The 19318-nt window shown below is 39.9% G+C and overlaps 1 protein-coding gene across 1 annotated transcript in view; it reads right to left on the reverse strand.

The window, feature by feature from the left end:
- Positions 1-689: 689 nt before the first annotated feature.
- The window catches only part of TBX18 (T-box transcription factor 18), a 30754-nt gene continuing 12125 nt past the window's right edge, over positions 690-19318 (reverse strand). The window contains exons 5-8 of the mRNA XM_006133338.5: positions 17100-17267; positions 14667-14731; positions 10435-10529; positions 690-6001 (exon numbers count right to left, since the gene is read on the reverse strand). Of these exons, the coding sequence (XP_006133400.3) occupies positions 5277-6001; positions 10435-10529; positions 14667-14731; positions 17100-17267 (1053 nt within the window). The 3' untranslated portion in view covers positions 690-5276. The remainder of the gene's footprint in view (positions 6002-10434; positions 10530-14666; positions 14732-17099; positions 17268-19318) is intronic.

Consider the following 19318-nt stretch of genomic DNA (forward strand, 5'->3'; position numbering starts at 1 on the left):
ATTGATTTCAATGGAAGTTAGAAACCTGAATACCTTTGTGGATCTGGGCATTATGTGCTTTTTAAAAGTTTATCCCTTGTTTAGGCCCCTAAACCACATGGCCACTCTTGGTAGCCAAAGGTCATGCTAGTGTTCGAAGCAATAGCTGACTCAGCTGCAGGCTATTAGCTGATAGGAAGCTTATTCCAGCATCATCTGTAGTAGCCTGGGACGTTCTGACCCCAACAGCTGTGAACTTGATCTGATGGCTTCCCAGATCTCAAAAGACTGATGGTTGGGAGGGAGCTGTGACTAACCTTTGATCAGTGACAAGTTTTCAACCTGATTGGTCAGTTTGCATAGGATTATGTGCTACCAATGCTATCTTTTCAAGGACTGAGCTAGAAACTTCCTTTTATATTAAGGTCTTCAGTCTTCCCTCATATCAAGTGGGCACATTCAGAATAGCTTGAAGGCATCTCAAATCTTCTTGCAAGGAAAATGGCATGCTGGCAGGATTTTAAGTTTTCAGTTGTCAGACTCCACAGGTTCAGGGAGCACTGGCCCAAGCTACTTTTAAAGGTACTTCTGTACCAAAGTGCGAACAAAAGCTGATCACACAAGATTTCATTCTGATTGGTTCATTTCCTTGTCATTGTGTTCATCAGTTTAATTACATTGATTAAAAGTATTTAAATCAAGATGTGAGGATTTTATCCACTAGTCACTCAACGAGAGCCTCAATGAACACTTGTCGAAAGAGTATGCCATCTCAGCATGGCATGATAATATTTTGAATCACTGGCATGAACTGATTAATGTGTCTGAAAACAAAGCAGGACAAGTATATTGATATAGCACTGAACAGATTAAATAAATTACCATATAGCCAACTTTGTGACACATATATAAAAAAAATTGTACCTGAGCCTTCATGTGAATACATTCAGAACCCAACTTGCAAGCCAATACATTTTGTCAACAAAGTATAAAAGACAGCCTAAACACACAAGCAATTCTCCCTCAACTACACTTATTTAACTGAAATCCATATCTGGGCTCCAAACTGCACCTGAATGATCTTACTATAAAAGTCTGAGAGAATATTCAGAAGAGCAGAATGACAAAAAAAAATCTTTTAATATCCAAGTTGCTACATACATCAGTTTACTCTGCAGCATTTTTTTTAAAAAGTCTCTACTCTTCTATAATAACAAGCGCATTTAGGTCTAGTATAATTGCATACAAACTTTAATATGATTTATGAAATCTCAAGGCTCCTTTCTATTGATGAAAGACGTTTCCGCTGATGAATAGCTCAAAGTATATATTTACTAAAATTAACTCCAGCATCATGAGTGTGAAACCACTCCCCCCTCCTATAGTTAAATTTAAAAACATGGGGATGCTTCTGTAGTTCTTAGAGGGGAAATATTAGGATTATAATCTTTAGACTTTTCCAGCCACTTACTGCTAAATCTTGCCCCCCTGATGACTGAATTCTTCAGGCCTGATTCTGTTTCATCTTGTGTTGTCATTTGTAGAGCCCTGCAAATCTATGGATAACTGCTTTAGATCCACAGGTATTCACATTCATGGCCATGGATGACGATAGCCACAGCTGATGTACATGCAGATATCCATGGATTGTTTTTGCAGATGCACACACGGATTCAGATACTAAGTTTTTATCTGTACAGGGCTCTAGCATTTGCAACAATACTGAACTGCACGTAAAACATCACCCCTCTGATTTGGTAGCATGTTGTACCCACTTTGCATTGATTACTCATCTGGTACAAAATGGCACTATCATGCACAAAAGTATTTTCAAATGTGTTTGTTTGCATGCCTGTCAATAAGCAGCATGGTACAACCATTTGGTTATGCTCATTCTTAAAGATTTTGAAATCAATGTATTTTGGCAGCTAAAATACACAAAAGCAAATGTAGTGGCCAAAGTGAGAGTGCAGAGAGAAATTCTACAAGGTACTAAAGCTCTCACTGCAGCACTTGGTAGCAGGCAAGTGTTAATTTCCTCGATTTGGTTGATGAAGAGAGACTGAGATCATCCCATCACCACATCTTTTGGAATACATTCAGGTATGCTGCGTTAACAGGAGTCTGTCACTAACTAGTCAGCCTGGCAAGCCACTCATGCTTGTGTTCCAAAATAAAAACCTCTCTGTTCTGCTATCACTATTAGAATCTTCATGTGCTCAACATTTGTCATGCCCTTCACCTTCACATGACAAGGGCCCTACAGCAGCTAGTTAAATTTAAACACTCAAGAAAGGTCTGCTATTTGAATGCTCCCAGACTTGTTGTCTAAGTCTGTGCACGTTAGGGCTCACCCGATGGTAAGTTCCTTTGGTTTTATTGAAGTTGCAGACAAAATGTCCCTGAAAACCTTATGTTTCCAAAAAAGTATTTAGATACACACTTTAATATAATTTCTGTGACATTTTCATAAAATACAGATATATAATTATAGATATAATGCATATATAGCATTTACTGTATTGATAAAAAGCTAGTCTTTGCTATGACACACCAATAACTATTTACAATATGAATAGAAGTTTAAGGAAGAAATGTTTCAAGCAATATTGTGAGATTATAAAATAAAAATAACTTGAAGAAAAAGCAACCATTTTAAATGGTACTGAAAAATTCCCAAATTACAAAACAAATATCTCCACATATGTGCATGCATGCGTTCATGCACACATTACAATGCAATGAAAATATTACCTCCACTCATACACACATAATCCTGTAATCCTTATTACAGGAGTTTTCCCACTAACGTCCTGCAGGATTCCACACACCTTCCCCACAGCCCCTTTAAGATGGCACACACTGTATGCAGAATTCTCTTGCTTATCCCTTTCAACATAAAGCATGTAGATCATAACATTAAAGCTTTGCATAATGGCAGGATTACATCAAACATACTGTACTTTTCTTAGGCCAGGGATTGTTGGCCACAAATATCTTGCAAATTAATTTGTCAAGATCTGTTGAATTAGCATTTATTGAAGATCTGTCCCTTGATGACTGTATTTTCAAGGCATTTTACAAAGGGGCATTTCCGTACTTTAGTATGAACTTTAAAGAAAAAGGATAGCCAGGATGAGGTGGGAGAAGAAAAAAAAACAACACCACACATTATACAGCTGGTATTCCATTAGGGGATCTATCTGAAAGGACATGGAAAAGTTGAATTCCAAATCTACAGATGGGCTTATACCAACCTCCAAAAGCTATATAAGGGATGTATATGGCCCCCCATTAACATAGTATCAGAGTGCCTTAAGTCTTTAATGTGTTTCTCCTCACAATGCCCCAGTGAGATAGGGAAGTGCTATTATCCCATTTTACAGATGGGAAACTGAAGCATAGAGCACCTAAGGGCTGGATTTTAATATTTATTTAGGTACCTAGTGGATTTTCTAAAGCACCTGTTAGGTACAAGACGCTTTTGAAAATCCCACTACACATCTTTAAAATCTGGCCCTAAGTGACCTGCCCATGGTTACTTAGATTGTCTGTTGCTAGGGAGGGATTTGAACTCAGGACTTTTACTTAAATCTAAAGCCATACTACTAAGGGCTTTGTTTTCATTGACACTATGTCTTGATACACTGCTCTGGCCATAAAAGGTCTTTAAATTACATTAGCACATGCTTTAAGGTGATTTTATACAACCAGAGTAGTCGCACAGGAGTCTTACTGGCATAAGAATGAGAATGCCAATCATCAAAGATTCAGATATTTTCTATAGCTCATAAGATCTAAAATCCGAAAGGTGTATAGATAAGAATGGTTCTCCAAACATGCAGCTGAGCACTCATATTGATTGTGACTGGGCTGCACTGGTGTAACTAAGGGCAAAAGTTTGCCAGTAATCTTCCTTTCGTGAGATAAATGCACCACACTTCACTGTGAACCATGTGAACCTTGTTACGAATTGATTTAGAACTCTGAAACTTAGACAAGCTAAAAGCAACTAAGGAAAATGAACTGTTCAAACTGCATGGAGCAGAGTGAGAAACAAAGCAGTAGTGACAGAAAAGAACAAGAAAGAAGACTCCCACTGGGATGGAAATAATAGGCTGAAGTGCCGTGCTAAAAACCTTTAGCATGGTACTATGGAGGTTGTCTATGACCATCCAGTTGCTTGTGGTTACATAGGCAACTTCTTCCACTGCACTCTACTCCTAGTGGCACCCATGCAACTGAGAGCAGAATTTTGGTCACCTGTCTAAATTGGGCCTAAGTGTCAGCACGGATAACTCTTTTGTTAGGATTCTAGGACGGGAAGAAAATTTGTCCAGAAGAGAGATAAAATTGATAATGGAATTTCTCAGCCTCTTACCATAACTCAATGCACAATATTTTAAAATATTTAAACCTGCATTTTCTTTTTAAACGAGCACATAAATATTTGTTAAGCTATTCTATTCTCCAGAAAAAACATTTTAAATGGAAATTTATGGAAAAATGTATCAAGTCTCTCCCTTTGGCAAAAATTAATCTCTCACCACATTCACTATGCACAGAGGACTAAGACAAACTGATCTTCCCGTTGCTTCTTTTAAATTACTCTTATCACCACAATTTGAGTTGGCACTTTGTGTTTTTTAAATGATGTGACAATAACAGGTGAATCTAGACTAACACTGAAATATCCTAATATGAATGTCATGTTGCCAACAGGCTAGAAACAGCATAGCATGAGAAGGAAAGCTATTATTTCCATTTACGTGGTAGATAATCCATAGTTGATCTCCTACTTTAGACTGGAGTCTGCATTCTTAACACCTGACACCCAAATAACTATTGTATCTCTTATAATGGAGGAGAACATTGTATTGTGTTTGCTGCATCAGCTCAGCACCACATGAACACTGCAGGGAAATGTACTAGTTCTGTAGGAAATGTGTTTTGTTTGTCTTGTTTAATTCAGACCCAAGTGTCATTTCATTCTTTAAAGGGGCCTGAAAGGTGGAGGGTGGAAGGGGAGGGGAGGAAGTCCTGCTTAATTTGTTGCATATGTTCCAGTGTGTTACACAACTAAGTGTACTATACCAGAATACTAAATGGCCTATGCCACAACAAACTCAGCAGAACTGAAAATAGAAAACAATAGGGCCACAAGCAAGACAAAAGATTCAGTGAAATTTCCTCTCATATTATATATACACTTTACAAGCTAGGTTGTGTCCTTTAACATTCCAAGAGAAATACATTGTAGACACCAAACATACTGTAGTTTTCCTTAAGAGGCTTCATCAAACCATATGTGCAGACACTTGAGATGATGACAGTGTTAAGCTTCCTAGGGTCCTAGAGTCAAAGAAATTCTGCTGCCCCCCACTGCTAAGTAAGTGAACTCCTTCCACAGGGGGCAACATCTGCCGATCAGTCATAGTTCCACTTGGTGAGGACCCCAAGAAACTTCCTTGGGAAGAAACAATTTTCTCAGGGCTGGCAGCCAGTTTGGGGGATGTGGAGAAGTTATATCCATACAAAGCACAGGGACTGTGTAGTCTAAAAGTATTGTATGAGCCTTGGTGGGTTTGATTAGTGGTGAAGGCATTGCTTGATGGGGATGGCATGATGTACTGAAGCTGTGGAGACATCCCTGAAATCTGCATAGATAAACCCGTCTGTGGGCAGCTGAATGCATCACCATCATTGCCTGTCATGGACATGTTCACAGTTGTGCTACTTGACACACCCACGTAAGAGGGTGTCCTTGGGGGTGCAAAGGTCTCACTGGTTTGGTTGGTGAGCCTGTTGTAGGTTTCAGCCAGAGAAGTGCTGTATCTATTAAGGGTTAAGCCTGAACGGGCACAAGCTGTATAATCAGCTGGAGCAAGGCTACAGAGCTGGCTAGTGTTAGGACCCAGGTGGAAGGCAGGAGAAGAGCAAGGGGACCCAGGTAACAGGTGAGGGTGGGTAGATGGAACTCCATTGCCAGATCCCTGGAGTAAAGCAGAGGAGCCTGCATTTCCTGGAAAAGAGTGTTAAAACATAAGTAGCATTCAGGAAAAAGTTAACAACTTAAACTGTGTTTGATCAGCAATTAAAATCTGCCGTTGCCTGGCACTAATCCCTGACATGATCAGTTTGGTACAAAGATTTTTTTATAAATGTTACAAATATTATCCCTTCACAATACACTAACTACATCTGGAGTACAGTTGGGATTGTACAACCAAGATTCCATCAAGGTTTGTTCGCCTATCGCACAGTTTACTTTTATTTCAGTAGACACTGGAAGCAAATTGTCAGAGCCTAGGCCATGGTGTTGCAATCTTTAACTCAGAAGGTATCTTAATTCAAAATTATGAACCCTAGAAGAATTCATCCTGGATTATTTATAACTGGCCTGCCCTTTGGAGTGCATTTATAACCTTGGGCTCAGTGTGTGTTACACATTCCCCTCTATGCCTGATCAACAGACGACAGAGGAGTCTGCTACAGCTAGCCCTTTAGCTCAAGCTGTAGAGCTCCAATGTTGAAATAGCTCCATGAAAATCAAAGCAGAATATTATGAGGTATTGCCTCACTCTTAAATCCTGATCATACAGCTACGTATCAGTCTGTAATGTACAATTTGTTATAATAAGAAAGTCTGTGTTATTTCTAAACCAGATACTTGAAGAGCACAGGTGGGGGAATGAGTTGCAAAAAATGTACTAGTTAATACAACCCAAGAGAGCACTCCAGACTGTCTTCCTAGCTGTAAGAGAGAGTCCTGTTTTCACTGGATAGCTCTCCCTCAGAAATGGCTGTATAAAGCTGACTTTGGCTTTCTGTAATTACCTAAGCCAATGGCGCTCAGAGAGAGGAATCTACAACTCTTTCCCACTCAAGAGTCAGATATGACAACTGGATAGTTTGAGAGTGACGTGAAGAGACATAAATCTATTTTTCCCAATGGTTTCTCAAGATAGATATATGAATAAAAATATCAGTTTACCAGTAAATTTTGTCTGCCTCCTTTTATTCTGCCACATTCTGCAGCATCAACTACCATTGGGCACTATGAGACGCTAAAATCCCAACCTAAAATGTACCTATTTTCTTTCTTTCAGGTTGTGTCAACATGCCCCCAATGTGGAGACAAGGTCTTATAGTCAGGATACTATTCAGGAAAAGGATACGCCTCAGCTCTGTAGCGGAGCACCAGGCCAGGAGACTGAGAGGTATATTAGAGCTAAAATGTTGCCAGAAACCTGGTGTTTGTTCTCACCATCTGTGAACAGCAATTGGAACTTCCACAGCCTGGATGATCCCCAGAGAAGGGGAGGGGAAGGGACCTAGACCTGTGAGGAGTCATGTGTGGGAAGTAGGAAGTTTACTGATATGAGCACGGTGGTCTCAAAACAGCACTGTTATTTAAATGTCAATAGGTAGGCTTCAATCAGCCTTGTAGGCAAGCAGCATAAACTGCTTTTGGGGAGTTATGTACTCAAGTATCTTGATAGTATGAAGTCAGCTTTCTATTGCAAGCTCTCTCTCTCACACACACACACAGACACACACACACACACGCACGCACGCACGCGCGCGCATTGCAGGGACTCAGCCAGCCTGCCTGAAGTTTCACATGTAGGATATTATGCTGGCTTAGAGCTATTCTGGAAAGTCTGAGGCAAATAAAGCTGTGTGTTTTGGAAGGATGACGATTTTTAAAAAAGGAAGATGATTTCATTTCTTGAACACTTTCCTAGCCTTTTTTGGCTTTTTGTAACTCAAAATGGCTTGGCACGGAAAATCCAATTTTGTGTTTGGCCATAGCAAGGGTTGGTGCCTGGGACTGTTTTTTTTTTTTAAGATAGTAGAAGAGGAAAGAGGGTAGTTATTAAAAGAGATTTCTATGTATCCTAAAGGCACTGAGGATTTATTAACGTGTCCCGATATGGATGAGACTGTCACAAAGGCTAGGGGAGGAGGCACAACTGCAGTAAGGCAAGCACATGGTATGTGTGAGCATGCATCAAAAGGAGCAGAAGAGATCTGGTTAGGGTGGGGAGGGACCAGACACACACTTGAACACAAAGAGAGATAGGGTTACCAGATGGCTTAAAAAAATACAGGACACACTTGATCTCAGATGGGTGAGGGACCGGCCAGGAGGAGAGTGGGGGGCATGCGGGGAACTGGCTGGCAGGAAGCAGGGCTGGCCGGGAGGGGTTAGGGGGAGCAGGGCTGGCCGGAGAGATTGTGGAGAGGGGGGTTTAGAGAACCGGCCGGCAGGAAGTAGGGCTGGCTGGGAAGGGGTTGGGGGGTGTGGCGCTGGCGGGGGGGGGGGGGGGGGGGAATTGGCCAGTGGGAAGCGGGACTGACCTGGGCACACACAGATCCCAGGGTGCTACCTGTCCCACGGACGGTCCTGGCAAAGCACGAGCGAGTCTGGCCCCGGCTCTGCCTCTGCCCCCTCCCCTGAATAGTTGCTTACTGCCTGGCTGGTAGATACACTGACACAGTGTGAGTGTGTCTACCAGCCAGGCAGTACGCAACTATATACGGATACTCATGATAATAAAACTAACTTAATTAGGAAATACCGGACATTTATATGTCCGCTATTTTCTCAATTTGTTTCCCAGACAGAAACCTCAAATTCTGGACTGTCCGGTTCAAAACTGGACACCTGGCACCCCTAAAGAGAGATGGTTTGGGGAGGAAGAGGTGGCCCAGGCCCAGAGAGTGATCCAGAAATTGCTGCCACTGTTCAAGAAGTTCCATTTTATGCCCCCCCTTCCTTGACATAGCTCTCTCTACTATGGGGGAAGCAGGAGACAGGAAACCATAAAAGGGGTGTGACCAAATAGCAGGCCAGACAAAGCCACATGGAGAAAGGCCATCTCTAGCTCTTTGCAAAGTCTTCTGAAGTCGCTAGGCAATTTTTCAGAATTTGTGGAGTTTCTCCAAGGGAAAGTTAGTGTTAAATTTGCCAATATCTGTGAAATACTTCAGCACCCTCCCCCCCAGCCCACCCACACTTTTTAAAGAAAACTGAAAATGTGTGCAGAGAGAGAGAGTCTGGAACTGCATAGTAAAAGTCATCTATAAATGAACTCTCTGCATCTCCGCCCAAGAGCAGACAAAGACCAAGAGACCATCCTGTCCCTAATAATTCACATCTTCAGCCATACTCATGGCATTAAAACAAAAAACTGACTTAATTTGATCACCTTTCTTCTGTAGAAAATCTAAACAGCCACTGCAGTGGCATTTAAACTGAAATACTCTCACTTATACTACCCTATCATAAACTACTCCTGCCAACTTTTAAATTAACACCCTTATGCAGTCATTGGAGTCATTTTTCTACTTCTTTTCTCCAAAGGGCATCAGTCTTTGGACAATTCTCAAAACATATGGAATTTCAAATGCAAGTGCTATGGTACTCTAATACACAGTTATGAACTTCAACAGGACTGAACCAAAAGACTGACAATGTATGCAGCAAAATGTCTGAGTAAATCTGAATACATGCATAGATTCCACTCAAGATCATCTTATCTGAAGAAGTGGGCTTTGCCCACGAAAGTTCATGATACTATATATTTTTGTTAGTGTCTAAGGTGCCTCAGGACTACTAGTTTTTAAAGATACAGACTAACACAGCTATCCCTCCGAGAATTTTATGCGTAGCATAGATATACAAAGTAGACAGACACAGAATAGGGCCTTTAGATTTTCTATCAAAACCTCATTTAGCAAGAGCGCTTTACCAGAATATTTCAATTTTAAAAGTAAGGTGTAACAGTTGCACAAGAGACAAAGTGGAATGGAGTAAAATTACAATATTTAGGTGTTCTTTACTATGCGCTTCCATATTTATTTTAAGTGTAGTCTTTAATTTTAAATTTCTGGCTAACATCTGTGGATTTGAAGGAATCACAGTGCTTCTCTTGGGGCTCCCTATTTCTCAAAATATTCCTAGCTTCAGTTCCAGCTTAGTAAAAGTTTGTAGTTATTGTTGGGTTGTTTTTTTTTTTGGGGGGGGGGGGGGGTAATTGGTTGAGTTTTGTGTGCTCAGTAATACACATATTAGTCTGAATTAATGAATTTTGGAGTTTCAAAGACTTAATCCTTGGTGAATTGTTCCAGTTAATGCATAGATGTGTCAGTCATAGCATATGAATCCTTTTTATGATTACTAGCCTAATGTTGTAGAATAGCAAATTTACTAAACCATTCTATACTGCATTTTCAGTGCTACAATAATAGACCACTTTTGCCCTATTCACTGCAAACCTGGTTAACTTTTCTTATTTGTATCGCTGAATATAAAAAAACCATTATCTGCATTTGGAACTATGCTTAGTTTTTCTATAAATGATTCACAGGTACCTTTTCATATGAAGTGGTAGCACAATTCTATCTTTAGACATTTCATTCTTTGAAGACTACATATAAGATTATTACCTTGTTTGGGGATCCCAGGTATATCTTCAAATGAAAGTGTCCTCAGTGAAGGTCTCCAGAATGCATAGGATTCCACTAAAGCTTCCAGTCCCATTCTAAATAGAAAAATAACCACCACTATGTGAAAAGAATTATCTATATTTGGCCTGTCACTTTTTGTAGCTAGTTTATCACTCAGTCTCTCACACACTGAATGTTTCAGGAAAAAAAAATATTTTTAGAACAATGTTTCTCACACTCTGGTCCATGGACCACCTCTGATCTGTAGTGAAAATGCTGGTGGCCGCAGAGAGCTAGTTGGTCCCATGGTGCTGGCTCTTCTTGTTTCCAGATGCTAAATCACTTTTTAAAAAAAAACTGCTAGCAGTACCTTTAATAATTTTGTAGTAGGGATTTTCCACATAAGTCTGATTGCCGAAAGGACGATCTGCCATATTACATTAGAAAGAAAACAATCCATAAAATAACTTATATTAATATGTGATTCAACATTCTCCTTGACTTAGAAAATTATGCTTATAAGATGGGTGACTCATGGATGGGCTGCTCTTTTTGAAACTGTTACGGGGCACTATAGGGCAAAAATATCTGTAGAAAATAGCTTCAATAGTTTTCTCTCTGAAGTTTTTAAATAACAAATAGAAATAATTATCTAACCAGACATCTCACTGAATGTTCTACATAAATTTATCCAAATCTATTTGCTCTTCTACCTATATACAAGTAAAGGTCATTCGTTTAGTGCCATGAATTCACTAACAAAGCTACTGAGTATAAAGCACATGGGTACAATTTCGTTGCTACTTTTGGTTGCTGCACTTCTAAAGCTTGTTAAGTGTCAACATCTGGCCCACAGCACAAACAAATGCTTGCCTTTGAACAGCAGCACTTGGTAAATTGGAAATATGCAAATAGTCCGATTTGAGGCTATCCCCACTCTCTTCTGACATTGCTTTTTTTTCCATGCAGCCATTCCAGCAGGATCACAGATATGGTGCAGGAAATTTATAAAGTATTTATTAGCTGAACCTGGACTAAAACATAGCTTCGTTTTCTAGCGTAATGGTGGCTTTTCACTTCGAGTTAAAGCAGAGATAAAAGCCACCTCCTGCAGGAGTGTAGCCAAGGCGATAATTTATACAAGATGCCTTCGAAAAATGTCCACGTTTTATCACCACCCTAATTTATGCTATTAAATGGCCAATTTTATTTAACCAAACAGTTATGTTTTTCCTGAACATATTTAAGGAAAAGAAATGTTGGTACCTCTGAGTAAAAGATTTTTATAGGGTCAAACCTAAGGCCTAACTGAAGAATGAAGCTATTCTCAGCGCATAAATTGTGTTTCGCTTTGCAAATGTACAGAGGGTACTTTTAAAGGGCACCACTACTGATATAAAGTAGCCTGTGACACTGTAAATGATCTGAAAGGAAATGTTTTTAATTAAATAGAATTGCTTTATGTTGTGTTACAGGGCAAGGATGCTGCAGTAAAATATATAATTAAAAGGCACCAAAAGGAAAATTCAATACCTAGTTACCATAGTATTTTTAACTTTTGATATGGACTACAATGCCTACGTAGAAGACATACTACAGAATTCTGTAGAAAATAAAACCTTTGCATTTAGTCTCTTCAAAGAAAAAAAACTTGCTGCAAAAAGAATTTAACATGTGAACTACATTCTCAAATGTATTTGGTCACATTCTCAGTGTGTATCAATCAGCATAGGACTATTAATTTCAAATGAGCTGCACCAGTTTCTAGTAGCTGAGGGTCTGGACCCTTCTACAATAAACACCCTTATTACAATGAAAGGATTTTTTAGATTTCTATTTAAAAACTGTTTACAGAGAGGACTTCTTCAGTGGATCGATCTCACAATTCTATTCCATCATGCTTTCCTCATTCAAAATCACACTTTTCATTCATTATCCATACAAAAAGGATTTAAGTCTGGTTTAAAACAGAAACAAAAACAACCAAGTCCCAGTCCTACAACAGGATTTTTGTGGCTGGCTCCCTACAATCACACAGAACCCAAGAAAACTCAATCTAACTCTATCCATGCAAACCCAGTTGCAAGATGGATTCTAATGTATTCTCACCTCTGAATTTCAAAGTGTATCCCACTTTCTGAGGGAGTTTCTTAGAACATAAAGAGTGAAACCTGCCCCACTGACGTCACTAGGAATTTTGCTATTGACTGCAATGATGAGAGGATTTTCCCCCAAAGGTTTCTGTGCAGGGACAATTTATTCTGGGTATTTGACAGCACCAAGAATAGTGTGGGCACTAAAGAAATATCGGATATACTATCAGATGGCCATTAAAGCAGTTCAAAGGCACATAGGGTGAATTTCTCATGATATTCAGCAAACTTAATTTGCTTCTACCTTAACTAACTCTATCTGGAATTTAGTTATTTACTCAATTCTAAGATGAAGGACTAAGTTCATCAAAGCTTCCGAAACCTGAAGAAGAGCTCCGTATAAGCTCAAAAGCTTCTCTCTCTCACTAACAGATCCAATAAAATATATACTCTCTCACCTTATTTCACTAATACCCTAAGACCAACATGGCTAACACAATACTGCAAACATGAGTTCACAACTGGCATACAGGAACAACTCCCTTCTGCCAACGGAATGGTGCCTGACTCAGGACGAGGGGTGAAAGTAACTTACATTTCTTACAGGTACTATTGTATTGCTCACCTCTGAGGGGGTGTGGAAATGCACTCAGGGCAGAAGGTGGGGGGGGTGAAACATGACAGAACCTGTCAGAAATTTAATTGTGGAGTGGAGTGCAGTGGGCTTAGGGCAGGGAATTGGGAGTGTATAGGGGAGCTCAGGGCAAGAGATGGGGTGCAGGAGTCAGGGCTGAAGGGGTGAGATGGGTGCAGGAGTAAGGGTTGAGGGCTGTGAGGAGGGGCTCAGGGCAGAAGGTTAGGATGTGTGTGGAGGGGCACAGGTACTGGGAGCATGGGAAGGGGCAATGGCACACTTTAGGTGCTGATGCCACCCCCTGATTTATACCAATGCTGCTTGATGTTCACTCTTCCCCTTTGTCATTGTCGGGGAGTGAAAGGTAAACACACGGCATGGGTCACTTGCTCCTCTGTCCTTCCCCACACCAGCTGGGAGTGAGAGGAATGCAGGGACGCTGTGTGCTGTCCTCTTGCTCCCTGACCTTGACAAAGCGGCACAACAAGCAGCATCAGTAGGAACGGCGGGGGGCTCAGTCCACTCCCTGTCTAAAGGGTGCCTGGTGGTGGGGATTGGGGCTGGGACAGTCCCCAGACTAGTGTGGGGCAGCCCCCCACAGCCCCTTTTGCCTGCCTGCTGGTTAGCATGACCACCTGCAGGAGAACCCTGGGAGCTGGGCTGGCCCCACCTCTGCCTGCTGCAGGCCCCACCTCTGCTCAGGACTGAGTTTGGCCAATTGAGTCAAATCAGGAAAACACTTCATCCTTGACAGCAGCAAATGCTCAGTGCGAAAGTCTATGATTCTTTCTGCTGGATTCCTATCAGCCATCTCTCTCCTTCTATTTCTAGTATTTATTATTTGTATTACCATAGCACCTAGAACTCTACTCATGGACCAGCACTCCACAGTGCTAGGTACTTCAAAGTTCATCTCCTTCTCTCCCAGCATAATGCATTTAAAAGAAAAACTAATTTACCCTCCAAAAGTGAATCTGAGCTCTTCTGCAATTTGACTTGAGCCTAAAATGATCTCTAATACTTCACCCTTCTACTAAAATAGAAGCTCAATAAACTGGCAGGCACACACTGAACATCTTCACTGACAGAGTTTGTTTTCTTCTCAGGAAGGTCAGGTCATAAATATGCAGTGGTAGAAAACAGAACGCAAAGTGGTCCCTGAAATTATTGCATTAATTGAAATTAATGCTTCCTTTTTCCAGGGACAGGGTTAGTATGCAATTCATAAAAGAATCACCGTTCAAACAATGGGCTAGTTTTCTTTTCATTTTCTATATCCATAAATTGTGGTGTATATTCATATTAAACAGTGAATCTTCAAGGTTGTTACGTGTCCAATTGTTACGTGTCCAACATTCAGGTTTAATTCAATAACTTCAGGACTAGCACTGTGACACCTGGTTCTTACAAGCTTGAAAAGTCTGCTGCCATGTAGTATCTATTCTTTAAAGCCTTTAACAAATTAATTTTGTCATTGTAGACAAACTCATTTTTCCAAAGCTTACCTGTTACGTCCAGAATCTCTAAATCCTTTGGCAAATGGATTCCTATCAATCTTTAATCGAGTGATCTGGAAAAATAGAAGAAAATGATAGCAAAACTTTTACCAATTCAGTGTAAGTGATATGCACAGTAAATTACCCTCTAAACCTTAACTAGCATCATAGGTGCTGGCACTAGAGTTGTCGTGGAGAGAAGGGTGCTGCCACACCCCATATCTTGACATGGTTTCTATTATATACAAAGTTTACAGTTTTGTTTAGTGGCTGTCAGCACCCTCGCTATAAAAATTGTTCCAGAACCCCTGGTTGTCATTAAAATATTCAATTTTAATTCTGGTTAAGAACAATAACAATTCAAGTGGATCTTTCCTCCCATTTGCAGGTTGAACGTGTATTTTTTTTAAACACAATTAAGACCTAATCTCGTTGATCATGCTCTACCATATATCCAAAGAAGTCAGTGGTTATTTATTTTACACTAAGGCTGGTAGAGATTCTTGAAAGAAATTGTCTGGAAAATGTTGCTCCTTCAACTAAGACAATGCATAGCCTCCTGGTTTGCAACAATTACATAAAATATATACAGACAGAAAAGTAGATGCTGAATAACAGATATTTGTTGGGCTATTGTGCTCACATGCACATAATACAGTATAAACAAACAGAACACAAAATATTTGTAATTTCTTTAAATCAACCGAAGAGTTACTAGCTAATGACAGTCCATTAGTCAGTTGCCTCTTCCACTTTAAATTTATATTGCATCATTAAATCATTTTGCTTTCTATGTTCTGAAAACAAGTAGGAAATTAATAAGCACAGACTTCATACTATATATACACACACAAAAACGTAACTGTGCTAAATTATTTGGAATGAATCAAATAGTGCTATACTAAATATGATGTCATTGTGTGCTACACTTAGACAAAGTGAACAGTGCAGATGACTAGAAGTCAGGCAATCTGGTTTTTAATTTTGTCTTTGTAGCTGAATACATGAACTTGAATAAATGATTTGTGGGCTAATCCTGCTTCTTTAGAAGTTAAGGAAAGTTATTAATTACTAAATTAAAAACTAATTTCCCTTTTTATAAATTGGGGCTAACAATACTTGACTAACTTTGGAAAGTGTTTTGAAATCAATGCATGTTAAGTACCTATGGGGTTTTCAGAACCACCCATGTACCTATCTTCATTTTTAAGCACCTAAATATCTTTTAAAATATGACCTTTAGGCTATGTCTACACTACTGCCCATATCAGCAAAACTTACGTCACTGAGGGATGTGAATATTATCTGCACAATTCTGTGACAAGGGAGAGGTTCCCCCACCAACATAGCTTATATTGCTCCTGGAGGACGGGTTTTTGCTAACAGGAGAGGTCTCTCCCATCAGCATAGGGCATCTTCACTGGATGTGCTGCAATATTACAGTTGTATTGGTACGGTGAAACACCACAATACTGTGGCTACGTCTACACTGGCATGATCTTGCGCAAAAACTCTTTTGCGGAAGAGTTCTTCTGCAAAAACCCTTCTAGAAGACAGCGTCTACACTGGCATGCGCTTTTGCGTAAGAGCATCCATGCCAGTGTAGACTCTCTCTTGAGCAAGAAAGCTCTGATGGCCATTTTAACCATAAAGCTTTCTTGTGCAAGAAATTCATGTTGTCTGTCTACACTGGCCTCTTCTGGAAGAGCTCTTACGCAAGAGGGCTTATTCCTGAGCAGAAGCGTCAGAGTTCTCGCGCAAGAAGCCCTGATTTTATACAGTAGAATGTCAGCTTACTTGCGCAAGAACACGTGGCCAGTGTAGACAGGCAGCAAGTTTTTGCTCAAGAGCAGCCGCTTTTGCACGAGATCACTCCAGTGTAGACACAGCCCTAATGTATAGACCTGGCTTTAGTCTCTTTGACCCACATTAAACAAATGCCTTCTTATAAATAAAAGATTCTCCTTTTCTTCTCTTGTACTTCTTTGGTATATGCTGAAAAGCCAGTAAGGGTATTCGAATTAGGGTGGTAATGTAGGCAACCGGAGTTGCAAATGAAGCCCGGGATTTGAATTTCCCGGGCTTCGTTTGCATCTCGCCAGGCGCCGCCATTTTTAAATGTCCGCTAGTGCGGACTCCGTGCCGCGCGGCTACACGCAGCACGGACTAGGTAGTTCGGACTAGGCTTCCTAGTCCAAACTACCGTTACTCCTCGAAGCCTAGTCCGAACTATCTAGTCCGTGCCGCGTGTAGCCGCGCGGCACGGAGTCCGCACTAGCGGACATTTGAAAATGGCGGCGCCCGGCGAGATGCAAATGAAGCCCGGGAAATTCAAATCCTGGGCTTCATTTGCAACTCCAGTTGCCTACATTACCACCCTAGTTCGAACGAGGGTGGTAGTGTAGACATACCCTAAGATATTAACAAGAAAGCCAAAGTTACCTGTTGATTCTGGTATGCTGTTACAGTGGTGAAAACAGTTTCAGGGAAAGAAAATGCTTTGACGCCTTCCCCTGAAGGAATTGGCTTGACCGGGGACAGATCATCTCCACAGTCTTTACGAATGACATGGACACGCGGCTGGTATTTATGCATAGAATGAAGTATAATCTATACCAACAGAAACAAAGAAAAGGTGACATTTATTAGAAAGAGTGCCCTGCTGTTTCAACGCTGATAGAATTTGGGGAAAGATTATGGCATGTGTCGCTTATGCAATCTCCCAGAAATTAAATTTTCTATAGCTGATGATGGGTCTCATTACAGTAATCTATTCATTATGCACATATTATACTGCCATTCTTAAGCGTTCAACATTCATGAGTGTGGAACACAAAAAAAAATTAGATTGGTTTAAAAGGCATGGAAGAAATGCTGGCCTTTCTGAAATCAACAGGAATTGTCCCCTAGACTTTAGTGGAGACTGGATTTCACAATAAGTCTTTAAAAAAAAATCAGTTAGCTTTCTGGATTTTGAAACTTTAGGAAAATCTTGGAAATGCCCCAGGTGCAGTGGTGCTGAATTTGGCTGTTAGTTTTTTGTGATTTTTTTTCTTAAAAAAAAAAATCTTATGGTGAAATCCAGTCCCCACTGACATCTATGGGACAATTCCTACTGATTTCAGTGGGACAGCATTTTACCCATGCATTACAAATGTATTTGTTGGAGTGGTTTTTAAATGAAAGCTGATATTCTCATGACTTCAAGAGCAGCAGCTTTCAGAAAACCTCCAAATATCACAATCACAAGTGTTGGCAACACTGTATTTACAGTACGTAAACAGATACAAGGAACATTACTTATACAAAAATAATAAATATACACATGTCAAATTAAGAAAGAAGAACAATTCCCATTATTAAAGATTTAGGCCCCAATATTATAAAAATATTATGAATATAAGTGCATCAAATTAAAGACATTGATAATCATTTGCAGAATTACTGTAGTATTTCTACATTTTGGAGAAGGCTTAAAACATACAAGATTTGTCCTTATATTATATTATATTCCATTATATTAAAGGTAAACATACTTTTAACAGATTTATTTTAAAAAAATAGAAGCTCTGCAACTTTTAGAAGGTCTAATCAATGAATAAATCACCACTCCCATAGCTATTGGTTGAAGCTTTAACCAAAATACAAGAGCAACCTTTTTTAAATTTCCTACTTCTTTAGCAGCCACAGAATGCTTATGCAGTCAGGCATCACAACATGGAGCCTTTAACTTCACCCAGCCTGAATGATGCCAAATACCATGAAACCTCATTTATCCAAATGAAATGGGGGACATTACATTAGCTTGGATAAACAAGGGTTGGCTAAGCAGAGTACTTTTTAATGCATTTAGTCCTGGCTGGGGGACATGATCCTGTTTTGGATAAGCAAAGTTTCCAGATAATCAAGATTTCCATTATACTGCAATTGGGCTGTTTTAACATTGACATCAGAAGAGCTCCAGTAAATGACTTCAGACAGTGCCATATGGATGTTCTGATAGACGGCAACTTCCCCAGCTTCAATAGCCTCACATAGAGCAAAGAGCCAGAGACTGGCGTTGTTGAATTGAATGTTTAAATATCTCTTCCAAAAAAATTTCCAGCGTGTTTCTGTTGGAAAAATCTCTATACAAAAAGAATTAGAAGGTAAATAAAGAACAGCAAAAGTCTGATCTTGCATTCTTTGCACACCCTAAATACTGGAAGACGTAAGAGAGTAATGGGTACATTAGGAATCAAATTAAAATCAAATTAAAATCATATACTGGAGCCCCAGATGCCCATTGCCTTGCATTTTGCCTAGTAATTTACACCAATGCAACTGAGTATAATTGTTTTTCTACTATTCTGATTCGGCAGAAGTTCCCCTGCTCCCATATGCATAACTTTGTACTGAATCAAATGACTACTCAAGATACAGGATGATGGTGAAGTGGACCCAAGATATTGCCAAGTTAAGAAGCAAAATAACTTAATCACACCTCTCCCTGGAAATGTTTTACCCTTTGTTTTTATTAGTTATGCCTATAATTACCATCATGGAGAGAGTAATGAAGCAAAATTTTTATGTTTTCAGTTTGCTTTTTCTGTGCATTTAATAGCACGGAGTAGACTGACTCTACACCATTTTCCCTGAAGAATCAGTTTCTCCTGTTTGTG

The sequence above is a fragment of the Pelodiscus sinensis genome, chromosome 3 (assembly GCF_052426305.1).
Source record: "Pelodiscus sinensis isolate ZL-2025 chromosome 3, ASM5242630v1, whole genome shotgun sequence".
Lineage (NCBI taxonomy): Eukaryota > Metazoa > Chordata > Testudines > Trionychidae > Pelodiscus > Pelodiscus sinensis.